Source organism: Papilio xuthus, unplaced genomic scaffold, assembly GCF_000836235.2.
Source record: "Papilio xuthus unplaced genomic scaffold, Pxut_1.1 DF828177.1, whole genome shotgun sequence".
In the NCBI taxonomy this organism is placed as follows: Eukaryota; Metazoa; Arthropoda; class Insecta; order Lepidoptera; family Papilionidae; genus Papilio; species Papilio xuthus.
Window position 1 is genome coordinate 400,536 of NW_013530472.1, and position 16,376 is coordinate 416,911.

General features: G+C 37.5%; 1 protein-coding gene across 12 annotated transcripts in view; it reads right to left on the reverse strand.

Moving 5' to 3' along the window:
• Nucleotides 1-3,026: 3,026 nt before the first annotated feature.
• The window catches only part of Pdp1 (PAR bZIP family member Pdp1), a 114,984-nt gene continuing 101,634 nt past the window's right edge, over nt 3,027-16,376 (reverse strand). For 6 of the 12 annotated variants that reach the window (XM_013306702.1, XM_013306698.1, XM_013306707.1 and 3 more), the window contains 6 exons: nt 10,561-10,697; nt 9,965-10,172; nt 9,504-9,607; nt 6,462-6,653; nt 6,027-6,160; nt 3,027-5,622 (listed from right to left, as the gene is read on the reverse strand). In XM_013306702.1, coding sequence (XP_013162156.1) covers nt 6,074-6,160; nt 6,462-6,653; nt 9,504-9,607; nt 9,965-10,172; nt 10,561-10,697 — 728 coding nt within the window. In that variant the 3' untranslated portion in view covers nt 3,027-5,622; nt 6,027-6,073. Of the gene's footprint in view, nt 5,623-6,026; nt 6,161-6,461; nt 6,654-9,494; nt 9,608-9,964; nt 10,173-10,560; nt 10,698-16,376 lie in introns of all 12 variants that reach the window. The other 6 variants (XM_013306710.1, XM_013306709.1, XM_013306700.1 and 3 more) reach the window with 5 other exon arrangements.

Sequence of the window (16,376 nt, forward strand, 5' to 3'; positions counted from 1 at the left end):
TTTCGAACTTAAATGTTGGTAACCTATCGTAGTTTTAGTTTTTTTTTAATATTTCGTGAAACAATATTGGAATAAGTAGGAATTTATGGTAGTAACTAAAACAAGAATTTACTTTGCCTTTGTGTCCTAACAAGCTGAATATTAAAGCCGATTGTAAATACATTTCTCCTCACGGGAGCTGCAAGAGCTTACTAAATTAAGATCCTGTTTCGACACAATCCAATAAACTACTGCACAGAATTTAGGATTAAGTTGAGAGACTTCCCAGCGTTATTTAATATACGGACTTGTTTATTATTTTAAAGATATACTGCAGAAATATTATATATTATTAATTATTTTAATTTTAAACGAAAACCAGCTAGAAATTGTTGAATTTAGATAGGTTATATTCAATTAACGTGAACGTTAACGTAAACGAACCCTATTTTGATTCGTTCGTTTTATTGAACCTAATATATGCCAGGTTGAAGTAAAATAAAATTGGATTCGCTTACATTAAGAATCACGTTTGCTTTTGCCTTTTTGTAGTTAGCTGTGAATGTTACCACAATTCTTTTGGAGCGAACTGCAATTAAATTTCACAAATCTTTCGCCTTATTCTTAAAATTTCGCCTTATTTAAAAATAATTATTTGTTTTTATATAATATATAGTTTAAGAAGGTACCATTGATACTGTTTATGAGACACGGAAGAGCGGGACTTCCAATCACAAGCCCGTTATGGTTGCTTAAATGGAAGTCCCGGCACAAATGTTAGTATGTACCATTTTTGTTAAAGTAATAAATCATTTTTCATTTTCATTTTCATTTTCATTCTAAAGGTATGGACAGAATACGTTCTATGTTTATTCATTCTATAATTTATTTTTAAAATGTTATTTTTAATTATTTCCTCTTTTGTGAAGACTTTCATGTGACATGGACAACGTTCTGTTTTCACATTTAGGCGATAAAAGTGGTGCGGCCGCACCGCACTGTTGTGGTTTACGAGGTCGGCAAATAAAGGACACGTGGGTTGTTTTGTTGCTCCACTGATGCAGCACAGTCACTGCATTTGGCCCCTTTGTAATTAAGCTTTGTATGTGCAATGTATTCGTGTGTAGTATTATAAATTTAGCGGTGAGTTTTGTTAAAATATCCGACTAATAGGATAGAATAATGTTTATTGCAATGAATTCATTTTTGAAGAACAAAATGAAATGCTATCTCTTCCTGTCTACTTATATAACGCAATGTATTTGTTCCTCTGTTTCATTTAGTATTTTATTTAACTTGAGAATAGAATTATTGGGTAATCCCAATAATTTCTTCTAAAAAATTATTTCTTTGATGAAATTGGGGCATAGAGCATATAGAGATACATCGAGCAAAGGAAACTTACCCAAACTATTCGGTTAGTTACGTGGCCTTTAAATAAATATGTATCCGAAATGTAGAAAGTTATTGGTGACTTAGCTGACCTGCTCTTTGGCAAATGATCGGAAAGCCGAGGTCAGTGGGTCACCTCAGTTGTTATCGTGATATATTTGGTTGCTGCTATTCCAATTTTCACTTGTTTAATTCTCCAGACAAGTTATTTAAACATCATCAATATTCAATAATTTATAAACCCTAAACAGACCTTTTTAGATACGTATATGCCTTAAATGTATTTACATCTATATGTAAGTACCATGAAATGTAATCTTTCTTAATTAAATTTTCAATAATACTCTTTATATTTGTCATATCTGAACACTAATTACTTACCATATGGCCGCATACGAAGAAAGACGCAGGAACCCGTAGTTGACGAACTTGTATCTAGAAGCACGAGGTGTGACTGGATCACACCAAATGGTAACATGTAACGCCTGTTGTGTCAACATATACTTACATGTTGTTAAATACTTGGAAAGCCTCATCGATGTTTGTATAACGTACTATTCTAAAACTATTCTCATAAGCTCTATAGATGAACAATAAATTTTTTGTAAAAAAAACCTTGTATCTGAATAACTATAAATGGTGTTTTTTTGTCTTTCTTTACTAACAACAGGTACATTGTAAGATATTTTATCATAAAACATATCTCCAGAACGACTGCGTGCATCTTGATGAAATTTGGTTTAGATGTAGATCAGTTATCCCGCGCGAACAGAGTCGGAGGCGTTGTAAAGTGGACTAGTCATTTCGATTGCTAAGCTTTTGGCAACTGCAATAGGCTATATAAATTTGCAGCAAAATTTATACAGTTTGTATTGCAAAAAATATTTGCTACAATGCTTGAATTTAAAAGTTTGGCAACTGTGTCCCGACCACCCTAATGATTTATGAATTAAACTTTTTGTATGGTAGCCAATTGTCCTTGAAGTTTTTTTAAATAAATAAAAAGAAAAAATAACACCTCAATATATGTAGATATCGTATTTAAACATTGGTTTTTCTTCTTTGGATGGTTGGTTTCTTTCTTCTTTTTACCCGTGATCCAAATGAGTATCGTAGACCTTCAAATGTTGGGTAACCAAGTTTCTTTCAATGTTATCTTTCTATCTCCAAAGATTGGAAAGCATCATTTTATTCAATCAAGCTTGACTCACAGGAGCATATTGTCTTATCACGAGTATGAATGTATGTATTTATGTAAGTGTTGTATATTTAAATGAATGAAGCATATGCATTCAAGGTATCTGAATATGAATTTGATAAGACGAGTGAGTTGAATAAGATGACGCATCTTTACAGAGATTTAAGACGCACATATTGACTTGCTCACCTACTAGCATATCAGTAGAGCGGGTGTAGGTCAACTGGTGACATAACTCTGTGTCAGGATGAGGGAGAATGAAAAGTCTATTTTGTGCAAGGTACTTTTACCACGATTTATTACATAAAACAGCGATCGAGGAAATGTATCGGCAGCCTAGAGGCGCGGACGGCGGGCGAGGGCGGGGCGTAGGGGTAGCGGGGGAGAGGGGCAGCGGGGCGCCGCTACCACCGCCCGCCGTCTAGCGCCATCGCGCGGCAAAATAAATAAACATAAATACAACAATCAACTTTTATTTCAATTCATAGAACCATATAAGTTACCAAAGGAAATACTACTCGTACATTTAAAATTAATATGGTTTTATGTTGTTGCGATGTTTAGGGACAATTTGCGTCCAGTGAAAGGGACAAGGAAATAAATAAGGGAGGCGGAGGTGGCGGCGCGGAAGGGCGCGGGGGAGGGCGCGGGTGGGGGTGGGGGTAGGCGATACTACCGCGATGCTCTTACATACAACTCCTTCTTATCACGATACCTTATAATATACCCATATTACATTTTTTACGGAGAAACAAATAAGTATAATATATATAGGTATCATATATTACGTAATTATATGATAATGCGTAATTCAATGTATACGATTTCGAACAAAGATGATGGAATATGAAAGCGCCGTTGAGCGCTGCGATTAACATTAACACGAATTACATTTAATATCATTTTGATATGAAACAGTGCAATTCAAAAGTTCTACCGTCACACCTACACAGCGGTATCCCTCACATGTAAAACTTTGTAGAAAAAACATTTTATTGTTCTCGCTTTTTGTATTCATAAAATACTTTCAAATGCAACAACACCTTAGTCTTAAGTTCATAAACTTTTTTTATTTCAATAAACATTCAATTGACTCATTTATCAACGACAAAAACCTACAAAAATATATAACATTAGCACGAGTCAAGAGTGCAGAGGAAACGTCCAGATGATGCAGTCAGTGCGTGAGACGCTATGAAAACGCGGCGGATACGCGATAGATACGCGATAGAATGCGACGGATACGCAACAGATGGGCGACGGGAGCGCCGCTCGAGGGTCGGTGTGAGGTACGCAGCGCCGATCCATACCAATACATACGCGGGTCCTACTCTTTACGACGCCAAAACACGAGTCTCTTTTATCAACTAAAAAAAATAATATAAACTTTCAAAAACGTTAACAACTACAGCCATAACAAAAATAGACTAATGACAACTACACTACGGAATCTACGTACTACTTAAACTATCCTACTATGTAAGTTTGAAACGAAACTAGTGTTCGCCCACTACGGAAACGACGGTTGTCGCGAGGCGGGGCGCCCGCGGATAAGGGACTGGGCATGCGGTGCCCTTGCGCCCAGCGAGCGGCGGCCTCGGAGGCGTTGAGGCTCGGTACGCGCAAAGGCGGTCGACATCTGCGGGCGCCTCGCGGGCTAATCTCATACGGAGCGGTCCTAAGAAGCGAGCCAGAGCGGGAGACATATAGGCCCCGGACGGGCGGTCGGCGCGCCGCGGCGGATCTCATCGGCCTCGGCGTCGCGTGGCGGGGACGGATGGGGTACAGGCGCGGCCGGCGAACCCTAGGCTGTCAACTCTACCTCATCGTCAGAAATTATACGATAGCATACTTCTGTACGTTGTCACTTTGACCAAGTTTTAATAACTGTTCTTGTCTTTTCTAAACTTGCGATGTTACAGACAGAACACGTAGTACACATAAATAATGAATGTAAGCAAGAAAACACAAATTTAAATAACTGACAGTCTAGGGGTTGTGATCGATTTTATTCGCAGTCAGGAGCAACATAATACGAGTTACGGTTGACAAGGGGGAGATTGCGATTCTCGTGTACGATTGCCTCGCGTCAAGTTCACCAGTGTATCGAGGTGCAATATTATTGACAGTGCAAGGGCCTGATCGCGAGCAAACCGCGGTGTCCGGGGCGTTGTGGGGACCTACTAAAACTACCTATATACAGACGCAGCCACTACACTTGCGCATGCGTACGCGAGCCACTTGAGCAAACTAGCGCGCGACCACGGCCGCACGCGACCGGTGCCGGTACAATATAAATATTCAACAACTTTAACTTAACGACGACCCGCGCCTGGAGCGATACGGCGGCCCGACAGCGCATCGGCTGCGGGACGACCGCGAGGCTCGGGGCGCGGCGCGACGCGCGCTGGGACGGGGACACTAAAACACCCTTTCCAAACAACGATTTCCCATAAATTTTGTTGGTCCGTACGTCGTTGACTAACCCTGTAGAGTATCGAACCGAGTCCGAGGAAGGAATTAGAGACGACGATAGAACAGACTTCGAAGCGGAACTTTGGTTAAGATTCACTTATGACACTAATAAATAAAACTTACGGTAACTGCAATATCGATTATTACTATTATAGTAGCGGTGTAACATCAAACAGAGCCACATCACCGATTCCAATCTCCTAATGATTACGTATATATTAATTATAACAAGAATCCTATACATTAACTATGTAAAGAACAACGATCACATGCATAATATAGTTTGCAACAGAAATATAAAACACTGAGGTTGTCATTAGCGAGGTGGCCCGAAAGAGAAGAAAACAAAGTACAGGAAGATATAGAAGAGAGGGATGGGAATAGACTTGTGTGTGATGATGGATGTGGTACCGAAGGGAAAGGGAGTAAGAGATGCACCAAAGTCACAGTTATAAAGTCCATAAGTCTCATACATCTAACGGTTATACGTCAATAAAATACATTTAAACCAAATATTTAAAAAGCTTCACACAGATGTTGCTGATGTGCCCGTAGCCGGCAGCGGCGTCGCCCGCGACCTGCAAATAAATTATATTGTTACACTACGCACCAAAATTATTAATACAAAGTGTGACACTACCAATATCACCATAGAAGTATTAGTACTCAATGAAGTAGGAATGAGTTGCGTTAATTTTTCTTATCCTTCCTAATGAAGAATTTTATAAAAAAAATACGCTATCAATTCGGCTCGTGTTGAAATGACCACCACAAATTTAAGTTTTTGAACTAATATTATTGATAAACAAAAACATTTTGAGAACTAATGTTTTACATGTTAGGGAAAACAGAGGTCAACATTTTTTGGACAAAATGAGGCTGATGGATTCCCTTTTTAGGCGAAACATACTTTTTTTTGTACCTCAAAGAGTTAAGGGTCCACGGGTGAATAAATAACAACTCTGGATTGGATTGTACTCACTGATCGTGTGGCGTGTTTGTGCAATATGGGGTGGTGGGGTCGCGGGTCTACACGTCCGCGTACTTGGACAGCTTCTCGCGGAGGATATGGTTCTCCTTCTTCAGCAGTTCCACTTCTTGTCGTAACCCCATATTCTGTAACATTATTACAATCTCTCTTAATTATGATATTCCTTATAACATGACATCACAAGTAAACAGTACAATGGGTAAAATAAGTAATATAAAATATAATTAATTATACGTCTTTGTTAAGCTTGTTATATCTTCTTATATGCCCCAGCGCATGTAGATACATGCGCTGGGGCATATTTTCCCGCAATATTTGAATGGCGGTCTCGAATCTACGTAATCAGGGGTATTGTTACGGAGATAGGTTACCTTCTGTTTGATATTGAAACCAGGCGTTTGGTCGCGGGTAAAAACTTAGTCTCACCTCCTTCTCGAGATAACCGGCGCGCAGGGCGATCTGGTTCTCTTTCATGCGGCGCGCGTCGCGGGAGCGCTTGGCGGCCATGTTGTTCTTTCGCCGGCGGGCCCAGTACTTGTCATCTTTCAGGTCATCGGGCACGAACTGCCGACGACGTCGATATGGGGTTAACACGCCGCTCCACATACTCATACCACCCTTCACCCACCAGTGGAACATAACACGCGAGTTACGACGGAGCCGGGGAGGGGGGAGCTCACCCCCCACTCACCAGATCCGTTGCGACGCCTGCGCGCAAACGCGAAACAAAACAAACTCACCTATGCAGGTACAGTCAAAGCATTACATTCACTTCCCACTTTGGATCGTACAGAAAGCTATCATATTAAGAGCTACAATTAGCAAAAGTCTCATAGCATCGTGAGCGTGAAACGACATTCCACCGAAATGGGTATGAAATAAACGTCCTCGACTGCATATAACGTAGCCATCTCAAATTGAAATATTGTGGAACGCTTTACTATATCGAGTTCAATGTTCGAGTTTGCGTGCTCCAGTAATTGTAAACCACTGTAAAAATGTTATAAATAAGCGTAACATAAAAATATTGATATTCTGACAAACAATTTCTGCAACAATTTCCATCTCGTAAATAAAAAGTGTAGTTTTTTTTTCTCTAAATGCAATTATGATAAAAAATCATAAGACCAATTATTTGCAATGCAAATTCATCTATAATACATGTCATCCATTTAATTGTAATTAACTTGATAGATAAACAAAGACTGACTCGAGGCGATTAACTTCAATAGATTTATTAGAAAAAATTTCATTAAATTCTATACAACACAACTCACGCACGTAACCCAGCGGGGCAGGAAGAAACCACGGACCTTCATTTAACGCGATCCAATTCCTACATTCATACACCTTCACATACATGCGCCCGGTTTTGGCTGCTTTTAATACCACACTTCTCAGTATTTAACTTTTACTTTCGATGGAATTCTTTACCATAATATCCAATTCACTGAACCTCAAGTGAAAGTAGATCCAGTATTTCGACCTAAATTCTTTAACAAATACTTCACCAATCTTTTCATATCCTTTATAACGAAGCAATCAAGTCAGCAACAATTAGCACAGACGTGTTAATAACAATTTTTAAAAAAGGAAATGTATTGGACCATACAGTATTTATATCTTTTTGCAGTGCTAAAAACAGTATTTCCTTAGTGTGGCTCGTACAATAGTTAGAAGCTAAATTTGTTCTACGACGATGACGGATGTAATTTTTAAACTTAGCATCGTCTAAGCTGTTGCGTTTAAATTTCAAAGTGCATAAAACTCTCGGTGTCTAGTTTAAATAGTTTGACATTAAAAAAAAATTAAAACGTCTACTTTATCCGTTCCCTTATTTATTGTTAAATTTTTTAAAGATATAATACCCTAAATATAGAAAAATATGTTGCAGAAATTGTTAGTTAAATAAAAGTAAAAATCCATACCCTTTGCTCTACAACCGTTTAAAAATACTAAAAAGCAATCCTTATATTCTACAATAGTTGTGAATAATTTGTTACTGTGTTTTTTAACTATGTATGAATTAAACATAATAATATTTAATCGACTTACTGATAATAAATATTTTATAATGTATATTGTTGCTTATTTAAATGATATAGGTTTTGTTGTGATTTGATTTTCGTTGTGAGCATGTAGCTATTTTCAAACGATCAAATCGGATCAGAGTACTAAATCTGATTCTCTTTACGTGGCAATTAATCAAAAAGCACTTGGAGGTAGCAAAGTTTGCTGTGTTCAAAGTAGTCTATATCTTTTCTATTCTGTTAATCTCCAGCATTCTCTATGGCGTCATTATTCTTTCCCATTTATTTAAGAAATAGTAAAAAGGAGAAGAAAAAGTACATGATCTAAAATTGACATTAAGCATGATGCTTTCTAGAGATTAACCATCTAATACCAATTATATCTTGTAGGATATTTATGATTTTTAACAAAATCAACACGCTAATCTGCCGTAGAGATCCTATATCCTATAGTATGTATAACGAAAATTGGACAAATCTATCCAAATGGTTTAATGGTTGATAAGTAGATGCATTACTGTGAATTCCCACTGGCCATAACATTCACATAAACATAAAATAATATAAAGTTAGGTAAGAATTTTTAACATTTTCTTGCTATAAAAATGCTTTTTGGTATTTGAATGTTAGTCAGTGGAAAAATCACGATAGGAAATGTTGTGAAACAAAAAAAACTGTGTTATTTACAGGTTTAGTTTAAATTTGGAAAAGCGTTAGATAAGCTTGTGTGGTGCTGTGTTTTGTGTTGATATGTTTTGTGTTGGTATATTTCTGTGAAAAAAATAGATTTTCTTTTTTTTAATTTTTATTATCAAAATCGTTCGTACGACTCAAAATATAAATATGTTAAATGTCTGGTAATAAATGAAGAAATATTTATGTATTCGTAATTATAATGTATTTAATAAAGCCTCGGTTAAAACCAGTGCTTTCCAAACTCTGATTCTATCCGAAAATCGAAATATTTTTCTGTTTTATTTAATTTAACAGATTTATTTCAGTACATTATTTTGAATTTATTCACGAATTTACTTTAATATAAGAATAAATATGAAATGAAGCTAAGAGTGTGAACATTTATATTTGGTAGTGGCTAAGAAAGTTTGAAAACCACTGGTACAGTGATTGATATTTACAATAAAAGTTATTATTGTTAATAGCTCTTACAGCCGCACTCAAAGTCGTTGATTGGTCACTAAGGGTGGTCTGTATTGGTATAGATTTCAGATAAATCTGTACTAAAAAGGCTACTTAACGACTTTGAAAGTCGACTTAAGACGTATGAATGAGTGTTCTTAATTGAAATATTTTCGAACTTTAGTCTGTCTAACATATAAGATTGTATTGTCAGTGTGTGTGTGTGTTACAAGTGACGCCGCACCCCGCAGGCTGTTCGCAGCATGCTGCTAGGAATGATCAGCGCACTAACATCATTTACCTGTTTCCGGGACTTCTTGATCATCGGCTGCGGCTTGAGTTCTTCGTCGGAGAATGCACGCGTTCGTGGATCGAAGTCACGACCAGATGACGCCATAGAGAATGCTGGAAATTTATATAAAACTACGTTAGATCACTATATTTATATGTTGTTTTGAAAGTTTACATCTTTTTGGGAAAAAGTGATATTAACTTTCACTGTTGTAAGTGACACTGATGGTGATTAATTTGATATTCTAGAGGATATACTGAAGTCTATTTGTGTTATTTTGTGACTTATCACGACATTATTTTGTTCAATCCAAGAAAGATTCTTATTACCATTAATACATTTATATAAATGTAGAAATGCCTTCCTTGAATATCACTTCAACGAGTTACTCTAGTGTATTGGATAATTGTTAGCGTAGGTGATCACTTAACTATTATATTATAGTAAATTGAAAAAAGTAGTATACTAACTTGAATCGGCGGGAGAAAGCGGCGGGTTGATGGTATCCGGGCTCATGCAATCAGAGGGCGAGGGCGAGCGCTCGCGTTTGGTGACGGGCGCCTGCAAGCCCAGCGTGAGGCCCGTGCCCGGCCCGAACGCGGAGCCACCGAGGTGGCCGCCGCCCAGGCCGTCACCGGGCATGCCATTCTCCGACAGGAACTCGTCTAGGTCCACGTACTGAAAACATCCAACGTTACGTGTCACAAATCGCACCCTCACCCTCTCGCACCGCCTTCACGGCAGCACTAGGGCGCCTTATTCGGTGCGAACAAACAATATTTATCGAGCATTACGCATACAAGGGAGAAACGCAACAGCAGATATAATTATTTTAAAACGATAACCACTTCGCAACATGGCGTTTAATTCGCAAATGTCATGTAACATAAGTATCAAGGACATACGACATCTTAAAACTAAGATCATAGGAAGCACAGCAGGACAAGAGTCGGCTGCATATGACAGCCACTCTATTACCTAGTGCGCGCAGCCGCTATCGAGCAGCCGGTGAGACGCACACGACACGCAACACGCAATAGGTAATAAAGTTTGTTGTAATACTGACTTGTTGTACCTTGAGATCGGGATCGTAGGGCAGGGTCTTGTCCCAGAGGTTGGGCCCGAGGAAGGCAGCTTGCGCCTCCCACAGCTCGTTGTCATCTTTCTTGTCTTCTAGGGTGTCCTTGGCGTTGACCGACTTGCCTGTAACAAGAAGAGCGTGTGCCGTGTGACTTCAAGGCCGTGGCGGCGCGCGCCGTCGTGCGCCCGACAACAGCGCGTGCCGCCGCTGACCGCACAGCTACTCACTCGGCACGGTAGCACGACGATCTCACAATACAATACAAGGATAGCAAACACAGAGCTTTGACAATAAACGAATGTTTAATTGCCTCAGTAGGAAAGTAGCGCATGCTACATATATATAAATGTTTGTATATGTAACACTACACATACATTCGAACATTCGCTGAGCTAAAACTCGCTTTGACATAATATTATATCGTCGCAACAGCTAGACAGACTCGCAGACAAGTGATCATAATAATGTATGTTTAAAAATACGAATAAAAAAAATGTGCATGAACATGCAATTGACGTTTTTGTCACAAGTTGTCACTGGAAGTGACCGTAGCAACAAAAATGAAAGTTCCTACTAAAAAAAATCATTACTTTTCTGATCTCTTTCATTATTCGGTCTTGTTTACAAAATACAAGTTGCGTTGGCATAAAATATCTATTACTTTTGTTCCAGCGACGGGAAATTAAACCTTTTAGTTGTCCAATTGCGAAACTCGCAAATGTTTATGAGTACAAAATGAACATCGATCAGACAATCGATGTCAACTTCATATTATACACGGAATATATTTCACAAAATGTACCAATGAATTTTATTAATCCAATTGATGCAATAAATGATAACAATCAGCATAATTTTGTAATACAATATCAACGTAAATAGAGTTCTACTTCTATGTTTTACTAATTATAGAAGCAGCTATAAAAAAACACATACACACAAACACACACACACACACACACACACATTTATACGTAGATCTAGAAAAAGGAATCGTACGAAGTAATAACACTGACGATAATGTGTTACATCTACGCCGTTACTTTACATGTAAGGTATAGATAATCATATAGGCTTATAACTACTTCGAGAGTCGACATCTGAGTCTAGTGGTTCAGCTGAATGTTTATCCGCCTCTCTAAGCTATTGCGATTCCCTGTTTTACTTTATCAGTATAAATCTATAACAGTTTTTATATAAATATTTTTGTTTGCAACTAGCAGTTGCACATATCTTCCCACACGCTCCTTAATTGTAAAAGTGAACTCACATAATTAAATGCCCATTCTACGGAGCCATCAGAATAGTCGACTAATCATAGTCTCGGATTTAGTAAGTAGTTATGCATTTTCTTTTAATTCTTTTAAAATAGTTAGAACAAATACTGTTATGTCTGTCTACCCCGTTGGATGCAATATTGTTTTTAAATGAACGTAGAAATCATTCATTAAGAGTTTTCCACAAAATATTTTATAATTGGTGTGAATTTAACTGTTCTAACTGTAGATTATATAGTAAGCAATGACGGACACTAGAGTGAATAGTTTTGTGTGGGGGGAGGTGGGAAGGGGGAGGGGGGGTTTAGTTGTTCACGTGGCCATTGTGGAGGGGGCTGGGCGGGGTGGTGGTGGAGGCGGTCGTACGGGCTCCTCACGCGGCACAACACGCGTCATCACTAACGGCCACGTGACCACAGTCGCACTTTCGGCATTTTTAATTGAATTTTTGTACCAGACAACAGTATTTACTGCAGATTGTTTATTAAATAACTAGCCATTGTTCGCGACATCGTCTGCGTCGAATTGCCTATTTAATTTTTAAGTTTTTGTGTGAAAAACAAAATATATTCCACAAAAATGTAGACCTTACCGGGATAAGATCTATTATTTCCTAGTTATCAGTTAGTAAATATCCAAACATTATTAAGAATTTAGAAACAATTATTTTCTTACCTTACTGACTTTACAAGTACGCGTATAGTAAATTTTTTATCTTTATATTATTTAAATATAAAAATGAACAGTTTTTTAAACAGAAATATTTTAGACAGGTACCTCCGTGGATATAAGGAAATCTTTACGCAAATGGAAAAACCTATTACGATCACACGTACTATATTGGTTACGATTATTTTAATATATTGTAACAACTTTATAACAAAGACAACAATAAATATAAAAGACGGGAAAAAAAATAAAAAAATAAAGTATAAAACAAGTTTTCAGTTCCAACCAATAAGATAAGTAAGCTTAAGTAAAACATTGCGCGTAGTTGTCAAAAAAGAAACTTGATAAGTTCAGAATTTGATACTCTGAACTTCAGATTTTAAGTAACAAAACCATATACAAATCAAACTCACAATAAAAGTAAAAACAAAGTTTGCTTAATCTTTTCTCTTATTAAATTTCATTTCGTCAAACTTATGACGAAAATATAGAAATACTTAATGGTACAATGAATACAGATCGCTACAAATTGATTATAGATAAAGTTAATTAGTGGTTGTTATAATTTCCTTGTTGAAAAAGTGGTATAAACTTTTTGGTGGGGAGACAAGTCGGTGCAGGCGGAAGTGGGAAGTAACCTAGTTGTGTTACGTGCACCGCCACGCTTTCCTACGTTCCGCGCCGCGACACGCACGCCTCTATTGCACAACTCACAACATAAGAGTTTTCCTCCAACAACCAACATTCTAATCATTAATTAATTCATTACGCTATGGAAAATATTTATCGACGCTCCGAGCAACCGTGAACATTACAAACAAGGAACAAAATACTGCGTACTTTTATTAATTTATTTCAAAATAGAAGAAGTATTAATCGTCTGAATATTACTTATATCTGTTATAATACTTCAAAACTTTGCTTTTAATGAACCGATTTTGAAGACTCTTTAGTTTATATCAAAGCAAGTCATTGTTATGTCATCCCATTTTTATTTGGTCGAGATCTGTCGGTTACTGTTTGAGTTATTTGTAATAAAAGCATTAGCTAATTGAACGCTATTTTAAACTTTTAAGCTTTTATTACGCAACATTAAATTCAATGAAATAACGTCGATTGAAAATGATTTAGTCACAAAGGATTAAAGATTGCCAACACTGTGTTAACTTTATTATAATTGTTTAAACTTTCTTTAACAGAAATGATGTAAGTATTTATTTAGTTACGAGATACAGGAAAATCAATAACTGTTGAATGGGTATTCCTAGATAGTCACAAATCTTTACATCTTGGAGTCTGAGGAATGGATTGCAGTTATGTATTGACGTGAATATACCAGGATTTAACGTGCTACTATACGTTTAGTGTTTCTATTATTAAAACACTTTGGAACAGAACTAAACTATTCGAATTTAGTAAAAAAAACGAAACATATATCATATATCGAATAAATGATGTGAATAAAATGCTATGACATAGTGGAGTTTCTATGTGAAATTGCGAGACAGAATTTGAAGAATTGGTCGAATTTTAAAGAATGGTACATGTCTTAGGAACAATACAAAGTGAGGGTAATGATACACAGCTGAGGGATGCAAGTGGGACGATCGGTTGTGCCGGTTGTGGCGGCTGAGTCGATTGTATCGGCTCGCTTCCGGGGCCGTCGGCGTGCGCTCTCACTTTCATCGAGCAAGAGAAAGTCGGTGCGATGTCGTCACCGCGATACTATGCAAACTCAATCGACACCATCCCCCCCCCCCCCCCCCCCAGCACTAGTCACCAACCTTTTGGTAAAGTATTCCCTTGTCACACAGCCTCAGAATTTGTGTCCGAAACTACTCTAAAAATATTAAACAAATAAAATAACTAACAGCCGTGCTCAGAGTCGTCACTAACTAAGGGAGAAATTTAGTGTAGATTTATTGGTAAGGAAGTGCACTTAACAATCTTATGTGCAGGATTAATAATTATTCGAATGTCATATCTAACTATGTACCTTTCGGGTACCTATTACTACTAGTTCGTAAGTGAAAAGTACAGAACACCTTTATTTCGCAATAGCTCGGCGATGTTGGCTTCTTTCGTATAGTAGAAAGTTATTATAATTCAAATGAAATTTAAATAAAAAGTATCGTTAGCCAATCCACGAGGTAATAGTAAACTTTCAATAAATTAAATGATAGCGCCGACGGTTTATTCCGTTGAATGAATGAACAAAAAATCCGAGGCAAATTCGACAGTTTGTAGCACCTTATGTCAGAGAAAGTATTGTCGACATGAGCGGCGCGACCACTCTCACTTTCTTTAGTCTGTGGAAGAAAGCGGTGGCCACCCGAATCGCTCTCAGCTTTGCTATCCGATCAGTCGAAAGTTGAATTCGGAATATTCATTTGCAAATAAAACTATAAAACATTGCTTAATAACAAGGATTTCATTTCGTTGTATGACCTTTTGAACTTTGTAAGTGTTTAGTAGTCACGTACATTGTCTTAAGATGATACTTAATATCTACATACATCTTTACCAACTTAAACAAAAGAAATTTATTTCGTGTAGAATACGCGGTATTACATATGCGTATTATTCACGTAAAAAATTAAAACAGATGTGAAATTAACCAAGAGACTATTTGAAAGAAACAGCAAAACTAATATTGGTTTGAAAACTATTCTAACTTATTTTACCACAAACATTTTGTTGCACTTCAAATAGAAAAAGGGGAATTTAGGATGACCTGAAGATTATGTTGATATCTTCGAAAATTAAATACGTTATCCACGCATGAAGGTGTGTTTGAAACAGAAATAGACATTCTGAGTAATAAATAAAGCAGGATAAAAAATGTATTATAGCAGTGGGTGTGTTGTAAATAATAATGCAAGTAGCGAAGCGCGATTACATTTTAATTGATCAGCGGCGACGTGTGCGCAGGCGGCGATGTGTTGCGGATTATTGAAAGTGCAAGCGAACGTCAGTCGAATGCGCGAGCAAGCGGAATGCTGAGCGGGTGTTGGAAAGCTGTTGCGCAACCATTACTCCGCACTTCCTACTCGGGAAATATAGGTGAGGAGTGTGCTGCTAGTCGTCCGCGGCAGAGATTGGGGGGGGGGGGCTGAAGCTGCAGCGGGGGACGTAACGGGAAGTGGCTGCGCTTGCGCAACGGAGAAAGCCGGCGTTTTCCGGCGGCGTGCGATCATTTTCGTAAACGTGTGAATTGAGCGAAAGTGAACGAGAAAGTATCAAGCGCGACGTTCGGCTTCTAAATGCTAGTTGACGGAGATTTGAGTGAACGTTGACCCGCTTTTGTGGTTGTACGTGTTAAGTTAGGCAAGGTATTGTAAACAAAGCGAGACGGGCACGAGGGCAGTGGTGTGTCGCAGCCACAGCGCCGGCGCGGCACGCGACGTCCAACACGTAACAACAACACACCCCTTCCTACGTTTCTAAGAACTACCAACATCAGTCTATAATATTGGAGTGTTATGATGTTAAAACTGATAATTTTATTTAGTTTCATTGCTTTTATAAACTACTATTTTTGTTTTTGTTATAATAATAAATTTAAATAATGAGTTTAAGAATTAGTTTAATGCATTAAAACGAAATCAGAGACATTTAAAAAATATAACTTTCATCTATGCATATTCTGCATTTATATAATTAAATAAATATGTAAATTTATCTTTGCAAGTTTGATATATTTTGAGATCCACATTAAAATGATATCAGATCCTTGATTTCACCCATATAAATAGAGATCTTCTTAGCCTGGACATGTTCAATAATACGATCACGCAAACGAAGCTTGTCGGGGCTTGTTAGAAAATGTATTGTGAAGTGTTGTTATATTTTTAG